This window comes from Sylvia atricapilla, chromosome 16 (assembly GCF_009819655.1).
Source record: "Sylvia atricapilla isolate bSylAtr1 chromosome 16, bSylAtr1.pri, whole genome shotgun sequence".
Taxonomy (NCBI): Eukaryota; Metazoa; Chordata; class Aves; order Passeriformes; family Sylviidae; genus Sylvia; species Sylvia atricapilla.
This window is the reverse complement of record NC_089155.1, coordinates 1,121,792-1,148,435: the sequence shown is the minus strand read 5'-3', so window position 1 is coordinate 1,148,435 and position 26,644 is coordinate 1,121,792. Positions and strand designations below refer to the sequence as shown.

The following is a 26,644-nucleotide window of genomic DNA, read 5'->3' as shown; positions in this document are numbered from 1 at the left end:
CTAGATCTAACTCTTTCTCTAACATGAACTTGGGGGGCAGTGGGACAGGTGGGCATACAGCAGCTGTTCTTGCTCAGAATGTCACATGACTGGGAAAAACGGCTCATAAATGTCTGGTTTGTGCTTTTGGGGAGGGTGAGTTGTGGCAGGATGGCCTTCTGACAAGAATTGTTTTCTCTAGAGTGCAGATGTTAGTACTGTTAGGTAGGGTAGCAGAGGTCATGTTAAACAAGAAGGCTTTCTTTTTTTCCCAGGAAATACTTAAAAAGCATATGCTTAAAAAGATATCCCAGAACTTTGATGTAGACCTTTTTTTGTGGCTGCTTCTCTTTTAGATTCAATTAGACCTTCAGCCTTCCTTGAGTGTAGCAGTGTGGAGATGGATGGTGGTTGCTGCTACCTCTCTCTGAAAAGCATCTCTTCTGGAGAAGCCGTTCAGGTGGGCACACAGGCAAGGCACTCAGGTCCACACACACACCATGGCTAGCTCAGCAAAGGCAGGAAGAGTCTCCTTTATAAAGTTTATTTTGCAGACACATGCTGAAGGGTTTTAGGGAAAGAAAGACCAAGGTCAAAGGAGTGCCCAGGGTTAAGTATGGGATCAGGAACCCCACGGTCTGAGGGCAGGGGGTGGTACAAGGGCAGGGCAAAGGGCAATGACCTATAGGGGACTTAAGGATGGAGCATCATTGATACCACAACCGATAGGGAAACAGAGAAAGGAGAAGTCTCGAGAACCAGGGACATATATGAACAACAGAGGTGGGCAAGACCCATGGGCCAATGGGAAGAGCAAAACTGAGGTAAATTAACATAATATTGTAGAGCACAATGGGGGAAGCCTTTTTGCTCACCCTAAGCTATGAGACTTTCCCAAAGCCTGTGGTAGATTCTTCTGAGGCATTGGCCTAGAAGTTTCCCTGACAGGCTCAGGGGCCTCCACACTTGAGCATATCTCTGCTGATCGTCTTTGCATTTCTAGTACTACTAACCATTGTGTCTCTTCTGCTTTTTTGGTTCTAATAAAAGCCAAGAAAGATCTTTTGGGACAGCTTGTTTTTGTGCTTGAAGTTCTTTTGCATTGGAAAATACTTCATTTTACATCTGAAGCTGCTAACACAAAAGACTAAATGTTCATGTTTACCCCTAACACTTCCCTCCTCAGTGCACGTTTTCTGAGGAACTGCTCTGTACATGGGTATTGATTCCCTGACCTCTCCCCTGCACATGCTCCAAACACCTCAGCTTCAGGCTTGGACCTTCTGCACATTCCTTCACAGTAATGCAGAATGTGGCTCTGTTTAGCTCTCACTGTCTAACTTTAGTGATCCGGGGGTTTAAATATTTTGGCTGCAGCTGTTCATATTAAGTCTTTGGAAACTGGAAACAGACCTTTAATTTTTGTTTTATGGACTCACTATTCTTTTGTGCTCACTGACTTCTGCAGTGTTTGAGAACTGAGGATCTTGGGTCTGCAATGCTGAGACATCCAGTTTCAATGGTTTATATGGTGATAACTAGAGAAGTTCCTAGAATGTAACAGACTGGGAAGAAAATACATTGAAATCCAGATTATTTACCACAGTAGGGAATACTGGAATTCATGCTCAGTTTCATAGTAAATGAATATATCTTTTGTCTTGCTTCTTTTAATGCTAGCAATTTCTTTCCAGGTCTATCTGTGAAAGTGTGAGGATGTTTTATTTAGTCCAGCCTCCAGGAATATACAGTGAACATATAGCATACAAGAGTGTGTAAATCTGCTTGGTGAACAATGGGGGTTTATTTATTATTCTTCTCACCCCTCTTCTTAGCCAGCATTCTGAGAGTCCTTAGTTATTTGAACCCCAGTAAGATGTATGTATATGTGAAGTGCGAATATGCAGCATCATCAAACTTGGGAGATGTTAGTTGTGCCAGTGAAGGTGCTTTATTGAAGCTGAAATACAAAAGCATTGGAGAAACAGAAGTAAAAATCAAATGTGATGTGACAGTTGCTTTTTTGGTCTTCAGTTTGCTGTTGCTGTTTCAGTAGTTACTGATAAGTCTAGTCCTGCTGCTGCGCAGCATTAGATGCTCTTTGTCTGAAGCAAATTAGGAAGCTGTCAGTGTGTGGAATCTGTCAGGAGCATTATCTTGGATATCACTGTGTGGAGATTTTCCAGCCTTTTTAAATTCATGTCCAGTTAGAAGAAGCTGCATACTAGATAGATTTAGCAGTACTCTGATCCTAACAGGTTGCAGCCATTTCCAATTCAAGTAGCTTGTGGGATAGGGGGTAGGGACTCTACTCTGGGGATAGAGGCAAAGTACTGTGGGGCTAATAGAGGAGGAGGGAGTCTTGGAAAGTGGATTACATATCACTTCTAACCCTTCTACTCCAAACACATGCTAGGGACTAAGATGGTGTTCAGGTGGGAGAGAAAGGGGGGGATGAAGCATCTTTGTGGCCACAAGGTATAAAAGGAAAATATACCAGTATGGAAACATAGTGAAGCTAAGCAGTGATTAAAGCCTTTACTGAGGATTGGGATTTTGTGGGTGTTGTTTGGTATTTTGTTTTTGTGGGTTTTTTTTTCTTTGTTTTTTTTTCTTTGGGTGTTTGGTTTGATTTTGGGGGGGTGTGTGTGTGTGACTTTTCTGTGTTTCATGAAATTTCTGTTTTTCTCTAAGGCTAAGGGTTTTGACCACAGTGACATGAGCATTTACTCTGCCCCTAGAGGAGGGAAAGCGCCTGAAGGATGTAGGTGTTTTATGTCCTGCAGGCTGCTGCTGTTCTAGTTAACTTACTATCAGAGAAGCACACATGATTGCTGCCTCAAACCAGAAAAGATGTAGTAGGAAAACAAGATCTTGCTGCCTCACTTTTCTGTCTCCATTGAAGGGAATCATCAGGCTTTTTGCATAGGTTTTGGGTATAAACATTGGGGAGTCAGCTAACTAGGCTAACTTGTTCAAATAGGCTTTTCCCTAGGAAAGTATATTTCCAGGCTTGGCATCTTGTTTAGTTTTGGCCTAAGGGAAGCATTCAAAATATTCCCTGTGTAACTGGCTTCAAATTGTGCCAGGTAAGTGTAGTTGGCAAATGTATCTTGGAGTGCCATCAGTAACAGCTTGAGCTGCTCTGAGCTGTGTCTCTTGAACACTACTTGCTTTTTTCCTGTGCCAGCCCTGCTTTCCTTATTCCTGTGGTCAGCTGGCTCAGATAATGGATAAAAGACTGCCGATTCTGGTGGGAGAGGAGGAGAGGGAGATGGCACAGTCCCAGTTCTAGTGGCTCGGGCTGCTGTGGTACCACCTGCTCGAGCAGCAGTTTAATGTTGTTGTGAGCCTATACAAAGCATTCTGCTGTTAGAGGGATGTTCCTGCCACCCGTCTGTCCCTGGGTCCTCACTGCTGTGTTGTGTTAGCACAGATGTTTCTCATCTGAGTTAGATCAGATCTCTGGATGTGTTTGATGCGTGGATCAAACCTGGCCCAGCGTTGTGGGTGTCCCCGAGCTGCCCAGTGCCGTCCCATGGTTGGTGCTGCCTCGCCCCGCCTGTTCCCGGGGCGGGGCGCTCGGACCTGTCTCCCGGCCCTGCCCCGTACAGCGCGGAGGTGTCCTGCGTGCGCTTGGTAGGGGAGGGCACGGCTGCCTAAAGGGACTGTGAGAGCACAGCTTAACTTCTGCTGCTTTTGATCGCCTCTGCTGATTGAGGTTTCACAACAGTGCCAAAGTACCCAGCCCAAGCTCCCATCACTGCAAAAACCTGGTTAATTCATGGCCAGCTTGGCTTCCTGATCTCAAATGGCAATGAGAGGAAATGCACAACTGCAGTTGTGCTGGGATTGTTACCGAAAAGAGAGCTGTGTCTAGTTCTGGGAGCACTGCCTGGTAGATTTCCTAGTGGCTTTTCTGTCTGGAATCCGTGGGACAAATGTGGATTTTTACGGAGTGAATCTCTGTGTATATTGACTTTACAAGGGTTTGAAACACACACCAATGCTGTGGATTTGAAAACTGTATGTGCTGTGATGAAACTCTAAAATGATACTGAGTTTAAGCTAGTGATGCACTAAGGCTCAACCAATCCTGAACTCACTGCAAATAAAGGGTGCTCTTCATTATTACTCAATTGCATTTTTCAGCTACCGGTTTTGAGTAGTGTCTGCTGTGGAAGTACCTTACAAATGTAAAAGAGGCTGAATTTTTGTCTTCTCAGATGACTAAGGTTTTCCTGGTAGTTTCCTGGTATCTCTTTTTAACTGCTATTGAGGTGAAAAAGGGAACAGAGGATGAATTGTAGCCATTACTTCATGAGCAGAATACTTGTACAGCTGTTTTCTACTTACCCGAAGATGTTGTGTAAATGGGAGCATCTTTCCTGCAAAGATGGTGCAAGCAGAAGTGTGAGGTGAAGTCACTTCTCAGGATTAAGTATCTAAAACGGGCTGAGAGTCCTGAACTGAAACTTGCTGTAATCTCTGTAATGAAGCTATGTTAAAGCTTGTCTGTGTGAAAAACATGCTAAGGTCAAAGAACATTTGGACTCTCTTCTGGATTGTCAAGTGTATGAAATGCATATATGTGTCTTGAATTTACAAGGGTCTAGATCATGATACACAGCTTCAGTTTTGCTAACTCATATCATAGACATTTTGACTAACTGTCTCTTTTTCTTCCTTGCTCCCTAGGTGTTGTTTGGATTGTAGCATAGAGGCACTATGTACTCAGAGTGGAGATCCTTGCATCTTGTCATTCAAAATGATCAGGGGAATACCAGTGTACTTCACAGCTATCCTGAGAATGTGGGGAGAGAAGTGGCAAATGCAGTGGTGCGTCCTCTTGGACAAGCTTTAATTGCATCATCTGTTGGAAGCGAGAGTTTACTAAAAACAGACAAAGAAGTAAGTGTCTTTCCTTGGAGATGATTTTTCCTTCATGCAAGAGTGACAGTCTAATGGTTTTCTGTAGCCTCTTTTATTTTTCTCTGTTTATTGTCCCAAGTTTTATGATGTGTGTTATATTTTTAGTTTAGTAATCTCCGTAGGGTTTTTATTAGCAACTAGATCAGAGCAACAGTGTACTTCATGACTTGATAGTAAATGTTTTTCTGAGCTACTGTATCAGGAAATTCAGGTTAAAGAAAACCAACCAAAAAACTCAAAACAAACCCAAGGAATTTAGCATTTAACACAAAGCCTTTCTAATTACCTTCAGTTTTGAAGTAACAGTATGTGACTCCAAAAACGTCTTTGTATAGTATAAGTATTTATTGGAATTTGAAAATCTTTCACCAGCAGCTCTTGTGTGTTCCAAAGAGTTCTCTTTACAGTTTAGATTTAAGAGATTCAGGATTTAGAGAGTGATTTGCCATTTATTCATATTCTTCATAATATCATGATATGTGAGTTAATGGTTTGGTGTTTTCTTGCAGGATATGTTAAACAGAATTGCCCGTACAACATAACTACTGTTTTGTTTTTGGTTCTTTGGGGTTTGTTTGTTGTTGTTTGTTTTTTTGGGGTTTTTTTTTTTTTTTTGAGTTAGGGCTAACGTGCTCTGACCAGTACTTGCTTATGAATATTTATTTTGAATAATTTTTGCTTTGTATTTGTTAGGTAAAATGGACTATGGAGGTGGTTTGTTATGGACTAACCCTCCCTTTGGACGGCGATACTGTGAAATACTGTGTGGATGTGTATACAGATTGGATTATGGCACTTGTATTACCTAAGGACTCCATTCCTTTACCTGTTATTAAGGAACCAAACCTTTATGTTCAAAGCATTCTCAAACATCTCCAAAATCTCTTTGTACCAAGGTGAGTGTTAGTGATTCCAAGCTATAGTCAGCAGGTAACCTGTCAGAAGACTCTTGAGGCATGGAGGCTCTTGAGTAAAAGAAGACTGCTTGTTGCTGCAAGCTTAGGAGGAAGGTGTTTCTCCAAACGTCTTTTGTAATTTTGCAGTAGCAAATTGAGTTGTTGCTGCTGTGGTTAAGTAATTAGAATCATAGATAGTTTATATACTTGAATATTTACTGTCCCAAGAGCTTCAAGATTTATCTGTATTGGATGACTGGAGGGTAAAGTGGAAAAGCAGAAGAGCATTACTGTGTGACCATGTGCTGCTTTTCATAGTGTAGAACTGAGATAAACCAAGAGCTCATCGTGGCAGTCCCAGCCCTTGTTAGTCAGGATTAGACGATGTCTGTGATATACTGAAGGATCTTGCACTATGTGACTGCTCTGTGCCTGCATCTTGCTGCCTGTTAAATGTGCATGGTTACACTGACTGTCCTTCACTGGTAGTTTTGGAAGAACCCCATGGCAGAGTGCTTTCTGCCTGACATCCTTGGATGATGCTGTTGAGATAGACATTCTAGGTCTTGTACACAGCTACATTGTCAGTGCAAACATCATTACCTTATTTATAGTTTATGGCAAGTTTACCTGCTATTGTTGCACATATGGAGTGGATGAATAAGATTAAATAATAGCGCTCTCTGAAAAGGTACTTAACTTCAGATCAATGTTTAGTATATGTCCAGAAGTATCAGATCATCTGCATTGATCAGTATTAAATATGTATCACTGCAGGTGGCCTTCAAAGTACTCAGCTGCACTTGGGTCACTTTACTAAAGGCTTTGTTTATGAAGGACTTTGAACAATAATTTGTGCAAATTCAGAGGAGTTCTTTGCTTTGAAGTCTATCACCTACTCTTAGCTGTTGTTGCTCTTAACTTGTAATAAAAATGCATTTAATTCCTGTTAAAGAATGGTCAAGGCAATTACACAGGTCTGAGGAAAGCAAGCTTCTGGATTAGACTGCGGCAGGAGGTTGTCTCTAGGCTTTAATAAGTGCAGAATGCAGTCTGCCATCTGGAATCCTTTATTCCCTTGGCACAGCAGAGAAGGAGTTCTTCACTAGTCCATTAAACAGTTGTTTCTGTGATCCCTTGCTTGCTTTCACATCAGAGGCCCTAGTAGCAGGCAGCTCAGTAGTACAGCTTTTTGCATACTGTTGGCGCAAGCTTCCGTTTCACCCTTCTCTCCCACAATCATTGTTGGACTTCGATGAAGGCTAATAGATTACGTGTGATAGCTGTTGAATGAAATAATTAACATCTAGAGACAGGGAGGGCTGAAAAATCATTATTTAAAACATTGTCCCTGTAGTATAGCTGTTCTGTAGTTTTTCTTTCAAGAGCCTCTGAGATGTATCTCATACACTGATTTTTCATGGCTGCTGCTGTCAACACTTAAAATGATGTTCAAGTCCCTACTCTCTTTTTAAGTTTTGCCCTCCAGGGAGCTGTGTTCAATATTCACTACAGCAACAGGAGAAATTTCCATACTGCATACGAAATGCAGAACTGAATTGTGCACACCTGCCTTGAATAAAAACAAAGATTCAGATCTAGGTGTCTGTGCTGGGGAAGAGAATAATGTCTGGGTTTACCCAATAGATGCAGGATGCTGATGGGCTCATGTAGAAAACTTACCCAGGAGCTGTTACAGTGATCTGTACTGAACTGTCTCCTGGAAAAATCTGTTCTTGTGTTGAAGATATTGCATCTTCATTATAAGCCTATGTCCTATGGAAGGTCGTGATTAAAAGAACTTCCTTCCTCATCCTGGTTCTCTGGAAATGATGTAGCTATTGGTTTGAGTGCCTTAAAAACGGTGGCCCAGAGTTGTGAAGGTTTCAGGCTCAAGACAGTGATGTATAGGTGAGGTGTGAAGTGCAGCAGTCTGAAGTGGGGACTTCAGTGTAAATGGCATCTCGGGAGTTTGTGTACACCCATACAGGGAAGGTGCATATAGATTCTTCTGATCTGAGTGCTCAGCTGAATCAAATATTTACATGCACAGTCCTTGAAATAGTGTGGTGCTGAAAAATAAAACTGTGAGGGCTGGGTGAGTCAGGTTACCTTACCTCTATCTGCTGCAGTGATGGGAGAGAGGGTGTTTGCCTCCTTCCCTCCTGCACTGGCATTCTGTCCTCTCTGAAGAAGCAGACACTTGGTTGACGTATTTGAATAGTCCCCAGGCTTTCCATTTCTGTCAACCCTTGAATATCCAAGAGGGATTGAAAATGACTTAAGTAGTAGTGGTTGTTACTGCTGTCAGATAAAGTTTCCACAGACTCTGTTGGAAAGAAATATGAGAACTCTCTCCCTGTATTGCCTCTCTAGGAGAGTGAGGTACAGATATCCAGGTCCTTTGCAACAGAAATGTCTGGAATTGCTTGAGAGACCATTGAACGTGTGACTGCCAATGTACTACTTTTGTAATAACTTCATATGCTTCTCATATGAAATCGTGGGAACAGTACTTCTGAAGGAGTATGGCCAAAAAGCCACGGTCTATAGAAATCTAGACACCTAAAAACCTAGAAATAGTGCAAGCAGAACTTGCCACTGGTCAACTTTGTGGACAAGAGGAAGTCATAGATAGACAGAAATCTCTGAGTTGCCTTTACAAAATTAGCGCAGAAGTATCCTGTTAGCTTGCATATAAGCCCTGTTTTTTTAGTTTCTCTAAATGATTAGGTAAACAAGTACTGAAGCAGCCTTAGAAGCTTCAAACCTGTATAGATTAAGGATATCTTTCAATTGAAATGAACTGCTCTGTTGTTGCTCAGGCAAAAAATATGGCTGTAAGCAAGGCAGGACTCACTTGTCCCAAAGTTGTTGTTCTGTTGAGAGACCCTGGGTTATGATCTAGCACTAGCAGCAGGCAACCCACTGATGTCCTCAACTATGGCTAGAAGTGTGCAGTTTTGCATTAGACATTATCTCATCTCTGTAATCTTTTTTCCAGTACTGTAATACAACATTTATGCTGTCAAGATAAAAGCTAATGTATTTATTTAGTGGACCAGCACATTCTTGAGGTGCTTGCTATGCAACATGACTTGTGGGTTATACCATGTTAGAAATGTTTGGTAGGAATCTGATAATACTACTTAGTAGTCCAGTGAAGGGTAATACTTCTACAATTTTTTTTTGTTATCCTTCACTGGTGGTAGGAGGGATGACGAAATGATGCCACAGGTTGAAATATGCCTTACATATACTGCACGCTCTAACTTGTAGTCTCCTCTTTCACCCTTTAAAATTTAGGCTTCCTTGGTTTTTTTACCATTCTCAGATATTGTCCAGAACATGTCATGTTACTGTTTTGTAGCTGTTCTGCCTTATCCCGACTAACTTATGGGAAGAGATGACGCTGGTTTTTGCTGCTTCTGCACAACTTTGTGTTGAGTGACTCAGCAGTGCCAGTGTGGATCTGATTACTACAGGAAAACCTAGAAACTATGAAACTGTTTCCTTTCTTTCTTATTCCTTACTACTAAGAGAAGAAGATAGAGAAGGGGGTCATTAAATAGGAACATCAGACTAAAAGAAGAAAGGGTAAGAGTTGATTTGGAAACAAGAGGAGAAGTAGGAAGAATTTAAATGAGTTTGCTGACAATATGTTCTCCTGATTTTGCCACTTCTGAATTATGTATGTAGTAATTCATGATGTCTCAACTGGATTGTGATTGTTTGGCGGAAGATAAATTTGAGATGATGGATTGTGCTTGCTCTGGTGTTTGCTCTACATATTGAGCTTCACATGGAGAAGAGTGTTATGTTGCATCTTGTGCTCAGTAAGGCGCAGTTGGGATGCCTAGAGACAGAGTTGAGGTGCACAGAAGCATATTGGCTCACGTTCTTGGGTCTCGCTCAATAATACTTGTTTCTTTTTGTAGTTGCTGAAAGTTCATGTTATGGAATACATCACTTTATAGTTCTGTTTCTTGAGTATTGTTTTCTTCTCTTGCAGGCCAGACCCGGGATCCAGTCAGATCAGACTGTGCTTGCAGGTTTTGAAAGCTGTCCAGAAGCTGGCGCATGAGTCGACAATTATGGCAAGAGAAACCTGGGAGGTTTTGTTATTATTTCTTCTTCAGATCAATGACACTCTTCTAGCAGCTCCAACTGTGCAAGGTTCATGTTTGTCTTCCATTTGGTTCAATTACTGAAAAAACTTCTGGCCCTTCTTGACATTCAGCTGCCAACAGAATAGGGGAACCCATTAAAAGCTCTTAAGGAGCTACCAAAGCACAGTAGCATGCTCCTAATTCTGCCCCATTACTCCAAAATAAAACATTGTCAGAAAAGACTGAATGATGATTAGGAGCTGAGTTTTCCTGAAAGTATTTTTGCAGGACAATTACTTTATACAGGAATGGTTTCAGGCAATGTTGTTCCCTGTTTGTTTCACTGAAACCCCTTTGTTTTGCTGTTCAGCCTGCCTAGTGCAAAATGATAGTGTCAGTTTTACCTATTAAAAAAAACCCAACCAGCTTCAATATAGACACAGTGCAACAGAAGACTTCCTGAGACTGGTGGATTCCTGCTGTCCCTTATTACACACATGTAGCTGGACTTTATCTATTGCACTTGGTCTTGCAAAAAGGCTAATTGGCTGTAGGTAGCAATCAAGGCTCACTCTTAAAAATTAGGAAAAAAAGGGCTTAATGCACTTAAACCAAAACCTCTTTGGGGAGGTATTTGAAGTTATTTAGATGGAACACTAACTGAAGGTGTGCTTGGTTTCTGTTGTAAGGTGGCATTGCTGAGAATCTGGCTGAGAAATTAATTGGCGTGCTATTTGAGGTATGGTTACTGGCTTGTACGCGGTGCTTTCCAACACCTCCTTACTGGAAAACTGCCAAAGAGATGGTGGCTAACTGGCGACATCACCCTGCAGTAGTTGAACAATGGAGCAAGGTCATTTGTGCCCTTACTTCCAGGTAGGAGAAATCCCATGAAAATAAATGCATGTATGGGGTTAATCATGATTATACATGTTTTGGAGTTGCATATTTGTGGAATGCACAGCAATCCAAAAGTGGATAAGCAATAGAAAGTGAGAAATCTTGCTGTATCCTTGGATTGTGTGTGTATTCGTTTGTTCTGCAAGGGAAGATCTGATTTGGATTCTCTCTCTTCCTGTGTAAGCTTAGCACCTCTGTGATGTTTAGCACTTTGCGGTGTTTGTGTATTAGTCTCCATCGTTGTGACTCTTCATCATGTGCCTTGAGGAGTGACTCAAGAATATTACTGTAGCATTATGTGTGTGTGTCACCATGAGAATTATTAGGTGCTTGTTAGTACTTATGCTGCTGGGTTTGGGGTAACTCTTGGACTCTGCTTGGACCCTGTGGGGCTGAAACTGTGTTACAGTTGCCTGGCGCTTCTGCCCTGGCAGTGTAGACGTGATGGACCAGAGGCAGACCACAGGCTCTATGCTCTAGAGAGCAGGGGAGAAAAGCTGTACTGAGTCTTGCTGGCTATAGTAATAGTAAGGATCATATATGATGATAGAATTGTTTAGGTTGAAAAAGACCTCTAAGATCATCAAATCCAACCATACCCCCAGCATTGCCAAGCCCACCACTAACCCATGTCCCCGAGTGCCATATCCGTGAGTCTTTTAATACCCTTTGGTGACTCCACCACTGCTGTGGGTAACCTGTACCAGTGCCTGACAACCTTTTCCATCCAATCTAAACATCCTCTGGCACAAACTTGAGGCCATTTCCCCATGTCCTGTCTCCCTTGTTACCTGGGAGAAGAGGCCGACCCTCTGGTGGCTCCAACCTACTTTCATGTAGTTGTAGAGAATGAGAAGGTCCCCTCTGAGTCTCCTTTTCTCCAGGCTGAAAAGCTGGAGCCTCCGAGCTCTCTGTTGCTCCTTGTGCTCCAGCCCCTTCTCTGATACGACCCCTCAATATCTTTCTTGCCATGAGGGGCCCAAAACTGTCCCCAGGAGTGGAGATGCCTCACCAGTGCACCAGCATAGGGGACAGTCACTGCCCTGGTTGATACAGGCCAGGTGTCATTAATGTCTTGCCCATCTGGACACACCAGGCTCTTGTTTAGCTGCTGTTGATCAGCACCCCCAGGGCATTTCCTACTGGGCGCTTTCCAGCCACTCTACTGTAAACCTGTGGCTCTGGGGTTGTTGTCACCCAAAGGCAGGACCCATCATTTTGCTTTGTTGAACCTCATGGAGTGGCTTAAGCCCCTTGATCCAGCCAGCCCAAATCTCTCTAGACATCCCTCCTGTCATTCAGCAGGTTAGCTCCTGCCCATCTCGGTGTCACCTGCAAAGTGACTGAGGGAACACTCACATCTGGGGCTTGCAGGAGAGTTTTGGCTGTAGTAGAAGTTTCTGAACAGTGTGGAGAGTTTCAGTATCCTTAATATTGAGGTCTTTTTGGTATGAAGTCTTTGTGGGACAAATCTCAGACTCTTGGAAAAAGAACTGGATTAATTGCTTGTGAAAAGGGTCATTTGGGGGTCATTTGGGTCTCCTTCCAGCTCTCCTGAAATACTATTAACTTCTGTGTTAGCTGAAAGATACGTTAAAAATTCCTGCATTGTGAAATACTCAATAGTGTATTTTTCTGTAAAGGTTTATTATAACCTGGAAAAATTTTGCTTTGAATTACCTGTCAAAATGTGAAGTGTAGGTAGGTTTTTCCTGGTTATGCAGCTATTTGTTAAGCCCCTGGGAAATAAAGCTGCAGTACGAGTTCTGTGTATTTCCCACGCTATTCCTTTAGCTATTTTTAGCTTGTTAGATGTAGCGTTACATAATGGAAAATACTTCATGATTCACTGATCTGAGCTGAAAAGAACAGCTCTGTCTCAAAACATGCGTTGGTGTTCTGCACCACACACTGTGCCTACACTTTCTCTCCCACTGTTGACTAACAGTCTTGGTTCTGTTGGTGCACAGGAGTCTGCAGGGTTTCTGGAATGTTTTAGTCTGTGTTCGGTAATGTTGGTTTATGCCTGATACATGGAAAATTAGTCTCCTCTGAGGTGCCTTTAAGTTCAGTGGTATTTTAAGCTCCACTTTTAATACTTCAGTGAAGCTCCAGCTTCAAACAGTTAAAATGTTTTAGTAAACAGTTCTTTGAATTGGGTTATTAGCAATAAGCTGAGAGTAAATGTTTCAAATTAAAACCATATGGAAAACTATACTTGGAAATCTGTACAGATATGTGGTATTACTTTGTGTCCTTGGCTATGATTTTTAGCAGGATGAAACTGGAGTCTTAATTGTGTTGCCATACCAATAGATACTACTTTTACGCCATCTAGATTGCTTCAACTATATTTTAACTGCCTTGGATGTGTGGCTTAAAATTTATTTATGTCTTCAATAATTCTTGAAAATGTCCAATATGTCATTAAAGATTTGATTATGCTCTTTGTAAAACTGGTTTCTTGCAGTCATAGGGAGAACTGAAGCAGGGCACTGTGTTACCAGGCAGAGGTGTGGGGCATGACCATGCATGTGGTTGGCCCAGGCTCTTTGGGGTCTTTTAGAGCCAGGTATTTCCTCAGCAAAAAAATACCATGAGGTCTTGCCTCTGGGCACTAAATGTAGGTGGACACAGGACTGGAGAGTATTTGCTACCTGGTACAGATACGTGTATTTCTGGTCTTAAGGAAACTTCCCAGTCTGACTATTTCCAAGACTCTGGCAGTCACTCTTCCACCACCAGTGACTTTAACTGCTGGGACTGAAGCCCCTTTGCAGCAGCAGCTCCAGTGAGCCTAGGAGTGCCCGCTTGACTCCCTGCATGCCTCACTCCCACAGGCAGACCAGCTTTTCTCACCAGTTCGACCCCAGGTTTCCCACAGGAGTCTCAGATGTCTTGATCCATAAAGCCCTTTAATTCCTCGCACAGTAACACAGAAACAGCTTGAGCTGGTGCCTCCAAGGAGCAGCCCCAACAAAAGACTCCTGGGCTTTTATCCCCTCATAGTCCAAGCTCATGCAAGTCTTGGCTCTTCCTCCCATGCCCTCAGCTCTTGCAGTGTCTGAGCACCTGACTGGGCCACAGGTCCAGTGCCCTTTATTATGCACAGGGTCAGCTGTTTGAGCTCACTTTTCAGCTGTCACTGCAGTTGCACCACCAGCTGCTGCACTGAATGAATTCATCATCATCCTTGCATCTGGAGAAGTCCTTTCCTCCTAAAGCTCTTTTGCTCTTCTGTCCAGGCTAGGTACTGTAAATAGGCAGTGATTTCAGACACTTCTGTTAAGGTTACTGTAGTGCCCGCTGCTGGGAGAAGTGGAAAATGGAAATTCAGCCTGTTTGACTCTTGGTTTAGGAGTCAGCCATAGACTACTTTTCTCCTCCTCTTCTCATAGTTGTAATGATTTTATAAAACTATGTGGCTTTATAAGTGAGTAAGGATGAGTGGGTAATTTCCTGACAGTTGCAAGGAGGCTAGCTTAGGGAAAGACAAACTGATTCCTGGGGATGCTGGGATATTGTGAAGGTGCGATGCAGATTTCTTCCATTCCTTTAGAAAACATCAAGATTATGTTGATCAGGGAAATTGAATTGTAATTTGATGAAGCTGGGTATGAAGCAGGGGTCAGATTAGATAGCAGGAGCTCAGTGAAGGTCACCAGTGAGTCTTTGGGTAGTTACAGCTCTTCTCTGGAAAAATCTCTATTTATCCAAGCATTGTTCTCTTTGCAGTGGACCACTGGTTTGTCCTTTGCTGGTCCGTAGATCCCAGCCTCTGACTGATGTGGTGCATCTGTTTTGAAGAGCTCACTAAATTGTTGGTTGCAAGTCCTCTGCTGCTTGTAGGTCAACCATGTGTGCTGCTTAGGGTGCTTGGGTAGGTACAGTATAGGTCATCAGTCACAAGCTGGAATTTAGAACAGCAACTTAATATGACTTGCTAGTGTCATTGAAAGCTTGAGCTGAAGAGCTGTGAGGATAAGGGCTTGAATTATTTCTTTCTTTTTTGCTTTTTTTTTTTTTTTTTTAATCCCTCTTCCTTTACATTTAAGTCCTGCCAGATGTTCATGTGGCTAATGATAACTGGTGACCCTTCTGACTAAGTGATGGGAGAACTGCTGAGGGGTCTTGTGCCTTAATAGCTCTTCGGTTTGGCTGGAGCTTTAGGCCGGCTCCAGGTGTGCACCATCCAAGGCTGTAAGAGGGCTGAGTGATTGTATAAAATAGGAATCTCTAGGAAAACTTGGGAATGTTGCATTGTTGCCTGTGGACTCGTATGTGAGCTGCTGATACCTTTGGGGCTCAAATGCACTGTTAAATTTTGGAGTATGAGCTGAAGGACAGTTCTGTCTGACTTGCTTTCTAGGTTGCTGCGTTTTACATATGGACCTTCATTTCCTCCATTCAAAATTCCTGATGAAGATGCTGGTCTGATTCCTCTTGAAATGGATAATGAGTGTGTTGCACAAACGTGGTTTCGATTTTTACATATGCTGAGGTATTGTAATTACAGCCATCCATTGTTCCTGTTCTTGCATCAGCTCTATACATTTGCATGACAGATGAAACAGTCCTCTGGAGATTGCCAAGGTTAAGCATCTAAATAAAATAAAATGAGAGACTTCTCATGCCAGTGCCATGCAGCAGCTCATGGCAGGCTGTGAGTGGTGTTGTTCAACTTTGAACTCTGATCTTTCAAAATGTAAACTGGTTCAGTTAATTAAGATCTACTTTAGCTATTTGGCATTTTGGAGGATCTGAAAAACAAGAGTTCAATAGAATTTTGTTTCTCTTAGATAACAAACAGGAAGAGCTGAACAATAGTTCTGGGAGATGCATACAACTTCCATTTGTTCTCCGGGTTAAATTTAACCTACAGTTTATTTTTAAAATGGATGTTTATCTTTCTATATTTATGAAGAAATCTATACAGTTAATTTTACCAGACATGTTAATCTTTCCTAAATGCACAGATGAACAAAATGCTGTGTTTTGTTTTAAAGACTTTTGGACATGGTGTTACATTAATGCTCTCTATGGCCAGTTTATTAAATAGTTGATACAAAATACCATTTAATAGTAAAAGCTAAATAAACGTTAGACTGTTTAAAATTTACTTCTTAACTAAAATTCCCTTTTTCTTTATTTGTAGTACTAATGTCACAACTATTGTACTCTTCAAATCTCGAGTTTACAAATTTGCTGTTTCAGGATTTGAGTCAGTCAGGAAAAATGCTCAAATTTTTACAGTCCACTCCCCTTCTTGTCACTGTTTGACAATATTTAATTCATTGCTTACCCTTCTAGAGTAACTTTAATAATATAAAAAACTCTTAACTGGCTTCAAAAGACCTCATAAGTAATTAATATTACTGCAATAATTAGTCAAGCAAACGTCTGCTCTGGTTTGTTTTATTTTACTAAAATTGTTCATTGTGTTTGAGTTGTGTTTGAAATGAAGGTAATTGTATACTGCCAACCCAGGAAGTGAAAATTGCCTTCCTGTGATGGATTAACAGCTAAAATGTATTGATATTGGATGCTGGTTTGTGGTATTATTTAAATGCTTTAAACTATAGCATCTTCAAGTGTTTTTAAAATATATTTTCTCTTTTTCTGTGCAGTAATCCTGTGGATTTGAGTAACCCGGCCATTATTAGCTCTACCCCCAAGTTTCAGGAGCAGTTTCTGAATGTGAGTGGGATGACTCAAGAACTGAATCAGTACCCCTGCCTTAAACATCTGCCTCAAATATTCTTTCGTGCCATGCGTGGAATCAGCTGTTTAGTGGATGCATTCCTAGGTAATGCTTTTGTCTTACCCATGGATAGCTAGGAATATTAATTTAATCATTATTTTATTATCTTTAAATATGTTTTCTCCATAAATACACCAATAACAATTTATCATTTGCAAGTATATCCTGGAATTGATGAGGAGGAGACTTCAGATCACTTCTAAAATATTTGTATACACAACAGTAGCATTTGAATGCATGAAGTTGTAGATGGCCTTAGTTTCAAATGCAAAACAAATAAATCAGAAATATAAAATAATATAAAATAAAACAAAACCAGGGATGTCTTTCCATCTAATCACCAATGCAAGTGGTTTATGCTGTAGCATGTTGTGAGCACTCACCACCATGTTTCTAATCTTGGTGGCAACTGCTGTGTGCCTGTTTTATAAGGTGTTGAATTTGGGCAGTCATCTTCAGATCTTTGTGAGAGTTCCCCTTAGTTTACAGTTGGGTTACTGCTAGTGCTGAGTAGAGAAGTCATGTTTCTTTGGGTCTGCTGGTAACTGAGTAGCTCTAGCTGGTCAGTTTCAAGTAACAGGTTGGAGTACCTGAAATTTGAAGCATTATACTTAGTATTCTTCAGACCTACTGAAAATTCTTCAGGGAATACATGCTATTGTAAACTCAGAAGAGCTGCCTATCTCCAGCTGCTTTTCTGCTTAAATGTGTGCAAACAAATGTCAACTGCCGTAAGTGTGAGCTGATGTGAGATTGCAGGAGATTCGAGCAGATATGTAAACAGTATTAGGAAAAAAACCTGTCAGTGGAATGAGACCGTCAACCTGGAGAAGAGCAGCTCTAGGGGCACAGAGAGCGAAGTTAGACTGGATATTGGGAAGAAGTTCTTCTCTCTGGAGGGTTGGTGAGGCCCTGGCACAGGTTGCTCAGAGAAGCTGTGGCTGCCCCTGAATCGCTTAAAGTGTCCAAGATCAGGTTGGACTGGACTTGGAAGAATATGATCTAATGGAAGGTGTCCCTGCCCATGGCTGGGAATGGAGGGTCTTTAAGGTCCTTTTGAACCCAAACTATTTTGTGGTTTTATGAATCAGACGTTTAAGACTTCTGGAGATCTTGTAGCAAGATAAAGCACCCAGAGTGGCAATAGCCCACCTGGAGTGCAGAGATGGAGACTATAATGCATTGGGGCACAGGAGATTTCTTAATTAAAATTAAGGCTGTAAGTATGGAATGGGAGAGTGTACTCAGGCAGACTTGAGAGCTGCAGAAAGCTCTTCAGCGAAGGCTGATGAGAGAGCTCATTACCTTCTGTCACAAGTGCTAAAACACTGGGTTTTATCTTGTTCTCTCTGGCCTAACATCTCACATGATGTGTTTGGCAAAATAGTGCATCCTCTTCTCCAGCCAAATATACAAAAACAGTAGGTTTCATAGTGCATAGTCTGCCTGGGGGTGTAACACTGATGATTTAGCAGGAGCAACTTGTTCTGTTAAGTGTTATGAAAAATACTTCAGTGCTTTAATTAACATGGTCAAAAACAATCTGTTTAAAATTTTCAAGCACTTTGGTTCCCCACTTCATTTTTCAAATGGGCGCAAGGGTGTTTGAATTCATTAAAATGGGCAGAAATCGTGTTTGTCACTTGAAGTTTTGCAGAAGTTGAGTTGCTTCTGATTTTGATGGAGAAGAACTCTGTACACCATGAATTTCCCTGAAGCTGGATAAAAACAGGTCTAATGTCCTGCTACTGCCAGAAAATTATAGCTTTCTCTGCTTTCATACTCTATCTTGTGTACCATCTTAGTATTTGACTGTTCAGCAGCTGATTCAGGTCAAACTGAGCAGAAAGCTGTGTGGTGGATGGCTTTGATCTTAAATTAGTGGGCTAAGGTGGCTTTAAGAGCCAGACATCATAGAGATGTCTCAGAAAAAGGTGTGAGGGTTATGATTGGGAATGAAAGGCAAAGGTAAGAGGCATCTGAATTTTGGTAGAAGTGAGCTGTGAAATTTTCTTTGGCAAGTGAATCTTGCTCCTTTCCCTCTTCCTGCTTCTAGACTGGTTCCTCCTATCTGCCATTTCCCACAGCCTTAAGGTGTTGTGTCCTTTGGTGTTTTTTAATCAATTGCTTATCTTATTTAATTACTGTTTTCATTTGCTTATGTGTTTATTTCTGCTAATAGCAAAATAGGGAGAGGTGTTTTTGTTGCTACTGCTGTTTGGGGGAACAGGGGGAGGCATGGCTATTGACCAAAGGCTCCTTTGCTTACTAATAGCCTGCTCTGTGAGCCCATGGAATTCTTGCTGAAAGGCTGCTTTATTCCTGGCCTTACAGGCATTTCCCGGCCCCGGTCAGACAGTGCACCACCGACGCCAGTGAACAGGCTGAGCATGCCCCAGAGCACTGCTACCAACACCACTCCACCCCATAACCGCAGGCATCGGGCAGTGACTGTGAACAAAGTGACGATGAAAACCAGCACTGTAAGATTTCAGATTCTGAGTAGCTGACCCTTTGCATTGTTTCCTCAGTTAGAGGATGTAATTTTCTTGATTCTAGGAGCTGATGTGTTCTTCTGTTTGAACAGGTAACTACTGCACATCCTTCAAAAGTGCAGCACCAGCCCTCCTCTACTTCTCCACTCTCTAGCCCAAACCAGACAAGCTCTGAGCCTCGGCCACTTCCAGCTCCTCGCAGGCCAAAGGTTAACAGCATCTTGAACCTCTTTGGATCATGGTTATTTGATGCAGCATTTGTTCACTGTAAACTTCATAATGGACTAAACAGAGACAGCAGCATGACTGGTAAATATTAGAAAAAAAATACGTACACTTTTTTTCCTTGTTTTATGGACATTTCCTACCTGCAAGATTAACACATATATAATCCAAAAAAAGTAAAATCTGAAGTGCTCTATTGTAGTTAATCCCTTGGGCTGAGCCAGCATCTGCTATTAGCTGAGTAGCATCTGCTATTAGCTGAGTAGCATCTGCTATTAGCTGAGTAGCATCTGCTATTAGCTGAGTAGCTGCTTGGAGATTTCAAAGTTTAGAAAAGCCCACTTTTTACTATTAAATACTCCCTTCCTGTAACAAGCATGGCACTTTCAATTGTGGGACTGGGGAAAATGCTATTAAATGAGGGAAATCATATGGTGGGATTTCACTTAGTTTGAAATCTGCTTGAGCCTCTATGATTAATGGGAGCTATTTATAGTGACTCTTTAATATTTGAAAAACTGTCCTACATCACTCCACATAGTGCACAAAATGTACTTCTTGGTTCTGTAGAGTGTTATGAAAACAGGAGTCCTTAAAATAACTAGTGGAGTTGCTGTCTCTCAGTTATGGTTGCTCTGTCTTTCCCTTAATGACTTGTTATCTTCATGTCTTCAACTATTAACTGCCAAACTTAATTTGTTTCCTGTGTTTTGCTCAGCTGCAGAGGTTAGATGTTTTGAGATACCATAGCAGAATTAGTGCTCTGCTCAGAGAGGCTTTTTAGCTCTCATCTTTTGGTGATAATACTCAGAAAAGAATAATCTTTCTAATTCTAAGTATTTTTCCTGTTCCTTGTGTACTTTGAATATCGGCTAACTTTTCCAAGAGATCTATCAATCACTCAGTCAGTAACTCACTGGCCTAAGAAAAATAGGGGAAAGACATATGTTGTAGCAAGTTGGATGTATAGTGGGACTTGACAGCTGCAGTTAAACTGGTGATCTTCCTTGTTTATTGAGTCAAATTCCTGTGTGAAAGCTTAGGATTTGAGATCTTCTAAAGGTGTTTTTAGGTATGTAGCACATGGTTTTTTAAAGTTTTTTTGTGTGGATTTCTGTAGTAGGAGTTTGGAATCTCTTTGTAAAAGGCCTATGACTCATGACTAGGGAAGCAGCTGAGCTTAGGAAGGAGCAAGGCATCCTTTGAGGGTGTGTTCGGTTGCATATGCATTTAATGTATTATTACATTTACTGCTTTTCAGGTTGATTCGATCGTTTTAATTTTGACATAACCTGTTTCTTGAGCAATTTTAATGAAATGCTGAACCTCTAAGGGAGGGATGTCAGCTGAGATGGTGCCAGTGCAAAAGTGTCAGCTCTAAACAGAGGTGTTGTTATGCTGGCAGAAGTATGCAGTCATCCAAAATCAAAAGGTTTAACTTCCCCGGTTCCAGGGCCTTCTGTTCATATATGCAATGTCTTAAATCAGCTAACAGCAAATTGTTGTGTTACTAGCCTTCCAGGGATATTTACTGGCTTTCTGAAAACTAGAGACAGCTGTTCAGAACTGAATTAAATCTGTTCCTCCTCTGAGCTCTTCCAAGCTGTCTGTAGTGAGACCAGTCTTTGCACATCATATGATCTGCTGTGTATTAACGGCAGTAGTTCTGAGATGATGATGTTGGTGGACTCCCAGGACCCTGTCTGTGTCATGTCCTGCTTTTTTAGTGATTTAGAGAACAGAATTAACTTACGGGAACTTAGTCAAGTGTCTGCTGCCCTTGCAGGGTGTTGTTACTGCTATGTAAGGTCACTGGTCACAATAGTGCCAAGGTGGGCTGGCTGTGGGAGAGAGAACTGAAATGCTGTAGAGCATTTCTCTGAAATGCACTACTTCTGAAATGCTGTAGAAAGGCCGCAAACTCTGATTGCCTCCTTTATCCTTTTGCTCAGCCTTTGCCTAAGGTGGGAAGATGAGCAAGAGGTGTAAAGAGCCAGGCCCTTGGAGTTTCTGCTGTCTTGAAGCATCAGTGTCTTTTGAATGAGCTTTAAATCCAAATCATAAAGTTTTTATTCTGGGAATCTGACCTGTGATGCCTGATGCCTCTAAGTGAAGTCTTTTCCTCCTTGAAGAGCATAAGGCAAGAGGTGCTATGCTGGCTAATGAAGTGGGCCAGGAGGGGTCTATATTAGGAGCCCCTCATTGTAGAAATGGGGCCGGCCCATCAGTAACAATCAGATCTGCACACTGTGCCCATCCACTGTTGCTGTAGGACACGAATGAAAGACTCCAAACATATCGGAAGGCAAAGAGCATAGAAAAAGAAGGCTTCTATTGTTTAATTCTTACTACCTTTTATAAGATGTTCTGATACGGACTTAACATGATTGGTGAATAGGAAAACACTTTTCTGGTTTCGTTGGTTAACTAGAGAAACAGCAAAACACTATTTGGAGAAAGATTGTTTTGAGAAAGGATAGTTGTTTACCAAGATTGTTTTGAGAAGAAACTTTTTAAATAAGTTTTTCCTTGGGAAAAAGTTAGCAGCTGCTAGCAGGCTAAAATCTCTCAGACCAGAAATACCAGGCCCACAATCTACCTGCTCCTGCTGCCCAATGTAGATGTGTCTTGAAGGAGGTGGGCCAGCAGAGAAGGGATGGTTAGCTGCTACAGTCCCTACTGTTAGGAAAGACATCCAAAATAAATCTGATGCTTTACAGCTGTAGTTTGGCTATTCCTGTATGTCTTGGTCCATCTGCTATCCTTTGTAGCCATGACACTTCAGCCACTGGCTGGAATATTCTTACCGTGTCTGACACTGCTGTTGATAATCTTAGCATTAACTTCAAGAAGCACTATTTGTTTTATGGGCACTTTAAATGTTTTGATTGGGACATGTCTTAAAATCAGCACTTAAAATCAGCTTTGCCATGTAGTATTGTCTTCCACTGGCCCCCACACACAATTTTTCTTTATGTCTGAAACTGCAGCTGTGTAAGATCTCAGCAGCTTTAAACCCTTCTAATATTTGCTTTGTTTCAATGCCATGCAGTTAGGAATTCTTTGTCTTTTGGCTGTCTAATATGGCTTTTTTGTTGTGCTGCCAGCTGGAAGACTGAAGACCACTTTGCAAAAGTATTGCAACTTGCTCCTTGGTCCTGTAGAGACCCTGTGCCCTGGGACACCTCTGGAATGCTGTGTTTTCTAGTGTGTGTTTCTCTGTCCTCTTCCGTTGCATAGCACAGCCTCAGTGAGAATCCCTGTGATGTGATTACCAAAGAGAGATTTATGAGCTCAGTGTAGTGCCTACCAGGGGCCCTGTGGATGAGCCATGATCTCAAGCTCTAGTTCAGAATTTAGTTTGGTTCTTTTAAATAAATCCTGCTGAGACACACGGCAAAACACATTGTCCTTGTCCCATCTTACAGCGCACGTTTTTGATGAGCTCTAGGAAATCAGGATCACTTGGTCAAGGCTGATGTGAATGACAGCCCCTCTACCCTTCCTTTTTTTTCTTGTCCTGGGATCTCACATTTTACTACTGGAGCTCTAACCTCCAAAAAGGAAGTAGTGAAAAATGATAGGTGGAAAAAATGTCAAACTTTTTGTAAGTCTTGAGATGAAAATACTGTCTAAATGGATAGAAGGCTAACTGAACTTGCTCTACTTGACCCTGCTTTGCTGGGGAGGGCTGACTATCTCCAGAGGCCCCTTCAGCCTCAGCTCTCCTGATTCTGTCAGGTTAACTGCTGCCTCACAGATATTCAATTTTCTGTTATCTCATGGGTGAACTTCTTGTACCAACTCTTGATTGGAAAACTGTAGGTATTTCACATTTGTGGTGGTTCTGGTTTTGTCTGTCTTTGGGAAGAGAGAATTGTTCTCTCTCAAGATTAGCTGGAAGTCATCTGTATACAGTTGGCTACTTGTGGAGGTTATCACTTGGAAAGCAGTTGTCTTCTTTGCTCTTTGAGCCCTGTCCTGCAAGGTGGTCCTCTCTCATTGTTTGGATAGTGAAGCAGAGCCATGATCTTCCATCACTGGCATGGTACTTTTGAGCCTTGAGTGTACTTACCAAGTTTTAGTTTCTGCACACAGACTTTAATGGTGAAGCTTTATGGTGGGCAGCTGATAAACATCATTGTGTTGTGGTGAGAGAGTAAAAACAGCCTGTTGGAAGATGCATAGGTGGTTTGAAAGCAGCTGGATCCTGCTGGCATAGTCGTTAGAATCAGATGAGCATGTGGCACTTATGTATCTGATAGTGTGGGATAAATAGATCTCTATGATAGATGACACATTCATAAGAAATTGGCTACAGAGCCTGTATGAGGTTAACCAAGAATGACAGCGTGGGGTATGTGTATCTGTGCCAGGGCAGTTTCAGTTAGCAGGATGTGTTTCAGACAAGCTTGGCTGTATGGTGTGTGCTACTGCTACCTACTGTCCTCAGCCTCTGAGAGTGGGGGAGGCTCACTAGCACCCTGTGCCAGCATTCCAGCAGCTGAATCTTCTAATCTGATGGGCTCATTCTCAATCCTTATATCTAAAGGATGCTAGCTGTGCAGTTTATAGCAGCTGAAGGAGACAGACACCTCAGGGTCTTTCTGGTATCACACAGGGGCTGTTGGCAGTGAAGGAGCTTTAGGGCGCATCATTACCCTCATCTCTTCTGGCCCTACTGTCATTAATGTCCCATAGAATGTTTGTGGTGCTCTAGAAGCAAGTTCTAAGCAGCTCTGTCTGGGGTCATAGTGAGTGCTGCTGAGAGGCCTGGTTACAGGTCTGACCCTGTCTGTTCAAAGAAGTAGCTCTCCCCAGCTGGTGGCCGCTGGAGTTCTTACTCTCTTCTTTCTCAGGAATAATTTGAGATGTTAATTTTTTTGTGAGTGTTCTGCCTTTTGTTTCTGCTTTAGAAGATTGTTAATTGTCTCTGTTAGGGGCACGAAAGAACGAAGGAGGCAGCAGAAGGTCAAGCAGGAAAGCTCTCTTCTTTATTTATTCTGACTCCATCTTGAATACCTTTTACAAGATTGACTACACAGGTAGCCAGCTCTTCGACCTTGTTGGTGAACATCACCATCAATTATCTTTCTCCTCCCAGAGGAGAAATATGTAAACAATTCTAAAAATATATATAGTTTACTTGAAGCTGCATGAGAAAAAATGCAAATTGTAAAAACCAGGCAAACTTGAGGCAACAGTTAATGAAGTGGGTGGTCAAGATGGCATGCTCAGGTATTCTGGTTGTCGACAATTTGGCTTAGGGAAATAGGAGCTGTAATACTGTTGCTGGTTTGGAAGTAGGAGTACTGCTGTGAGGAGATTGCAGGTAAGTAACTTTCTCCCTGCAAGACATACCCAAATTCAGAGGAGCCTTAGGATAGCCTGGTGTATGCTCCATGTGCAATGTGACATGGGGACAGGTCTGTGAGCTGAAAAGGGTTAATACATGTTAAAGAACTTGTGTATGTTTATATGAACAACTCTAAATTTTAGTCGTATTTTGTAACTTTTTGTTCATTGTTTTGCATGGTACTTTCAAAACCATAATTTTGGACCTGTATGCCAATTTCCTATGTGTTTAATGAGCTTGCTGTATCATAAAGCTTTTAATCTATTTTTTAAAAAGCTAAAAGCTTCTTAACTTATATTACAATTTCACCATCTAAAAAGTATTTTATAACTACTGCTGTCCTTTGATTTGTTTCCATTTTATTTCTATTATCTTGCAGCATCTTTTATCCAAATTCTTCTTTCTTATAAATCTTGTAAGTAGGAACCAGTAGCTTTTCCTTAATTGCGGTCATGCTTTTCTTTTTCCATAATCCCATATTTTATTTGTAAATTCATTCTCATTGTCTCTTGTAGCTTTTGCACTTTTACTTGAAAAAAATGAGTAATTTTTTGTGTGTGTTTTTGAATGGGGAGGATTGTTGGCAAAAGCAAATTAATCTGCCTGAATCAGTCCCATCTTTTCTGTACTTTAGTCTGTGATCATGTCATGAATTTCAGGACTTTGCACTAACCATGTTTTTTTTACTTAAAGCTTATTTTACAGACCTAGTGTTTGATTTGTATGCATTGTGCATGTAGTGTTTTTTTCCAACTACAGTATATTGCTGGATAGCTTATTTAGGACAAAAAATGGCTCATGGGAAGATGCATAAAGATTTGTACTTATTTTTTACTTAACATCAATGAAAATTTATGAGGTAAATGTAGGTTAAATGATAAATTTGAGAACAAAAAATTAGGAGTAGGCACTTGTCATTAAGACATTTCCTTTAAAAAAAACCAAAAAAGCATCCTTTGTGTAAATTATCAGGTATTCCAACTGCTAAAGTGTTAACATGCCTTTGTTTGCAAGGCTGACTGTGAACCTGCTGTTCCCCAGTGTCCCAGAGCTGAGACAGAAGAAGTTCTCTTTTGCTGGTAGAAACACACAGGTGCAATTATGTCAGGAGCGCACATTGTCTGCTGTTTGCTTTCGTAGTTTGTAAAAGTTTTGGAAATCCATCTAGTCTTAGCTAAAAACTAGAACACAGTCTTTAAGATGTTAGTAATCCCAGAGCAAAGCTGTCCAAGGAAGAGGAGAAAAAATTGAAAAAAAAAGCACGTTGAGTGCAGTAGCTAGTTTGTTTTGGTAGCTATCCTGGAAGAAAAGATGGAGCCAACACAGTGAGTGGTCTCATATTCACACGATGCTGATGTGTGAAAGGGAGACCAGAAATCTCTCCAGGAAGACATGGATTGGAGTGGTTTGGACTGGCAGAACTGGCCTGTGGGGAGGGATCACAGGGCTGGGCAGAACCAGGTTAGCACCTTCTGAGAGGATTGTGGAGCTTCTTATAGGATAGGGAGCAGGAGATGGCCAGCCCATGGTAGCTGCTGTCTGGCAGCTCTCTTATTTATTTGCCAGTTTTAGTGATCATGTGAGGAGAGAGGGACCAAATTAGGAGAATGAGATTCCACAACCTTCCCTTTCTCATATGGGGCTTTAAAATTTTTTGATTATTTCTTTAATAAGTATGTTTGTACAACAAAACTGGATCAGAGCTGCTTGGTGTTCAGGGCAGCATGAGATGAGTTGCCCAGCTGCAAGTTAAGCACTTCCTTGGAGGTCAATAGTAATAGCACCTATTACTATTGACTGATTTATTTTGTTGTTGTTGTTGTTTTTCAAGGGAACAAGGAAAGATAACATTTCATTTTTGTGGGGACAAGAACCAGGTGATACAGATCCTTGCCCTTTCAGAGAGGGTAGGGAGCTAGTATTGGGTATAAGCACTCTCTTCCCAGCAAAAAGTTGGGACAGTCTCTAGGATATGAAGGTCTGAAAGTCAG

The 26,644-nt window shown here is 41.5% G+C and overlaps 1 protein-coding gene across 6 annotated transcripts in view; it reads left to right on the top strand.

Annotated features, from left to right (window-relative positions):
• Positions 1-26,644, top strand: part of RALGAPB (Ral GTPase activating protein non-catalytic subunit beta) — a 64,029-nt gene that overhangs the window by 1,718 nt on the left and 35,667 nt on the right. For 4 of the 6 annotated variants that reach the window (XM_066330504.1, XM_066330507.1, XM_066330508.1 and 1 more), the window contains exons 2-10: positions 4,678-4,890; positions 5,605-5,807; positions 9,820-9,983; positions 10,606-10,792; positions 15,186-15,317; positions 16,444-16,622; positions 18,912-19,060; positions 19,165-19,381; positions 25,033-25,068. In XM_066330504.1, coding sequence (XP_066186601.1) covers positions 4,708-4,890; positions 5,605-5,807; positions 9,820-9,983; positions 10,606-10,792; positions 15,186-15,317; positions 16,444-16,622; positions 18,912-19,060; positions 19,165-19,381; positions 25,033-25,068 — 1,450 coding nt within the window. In that variant the 5' untranslated portion in view covers positions 4,678-4,707. The remainder of the gene's footprint in view (positions 1-4,677; positions 4,891-5,604; positions 5,808-9,819; positions 9,984-10,605; positions 10,793-15,185; positions 15,318-16,443; positions 16,623-18,911; positions 19,061-19,164; positions 19,382-25,032; positions 25,069-26,644) is intronic. The other 2 variants (XM_066330506.1, XM_066330505.1) reach the window with 1 other exon arrangement.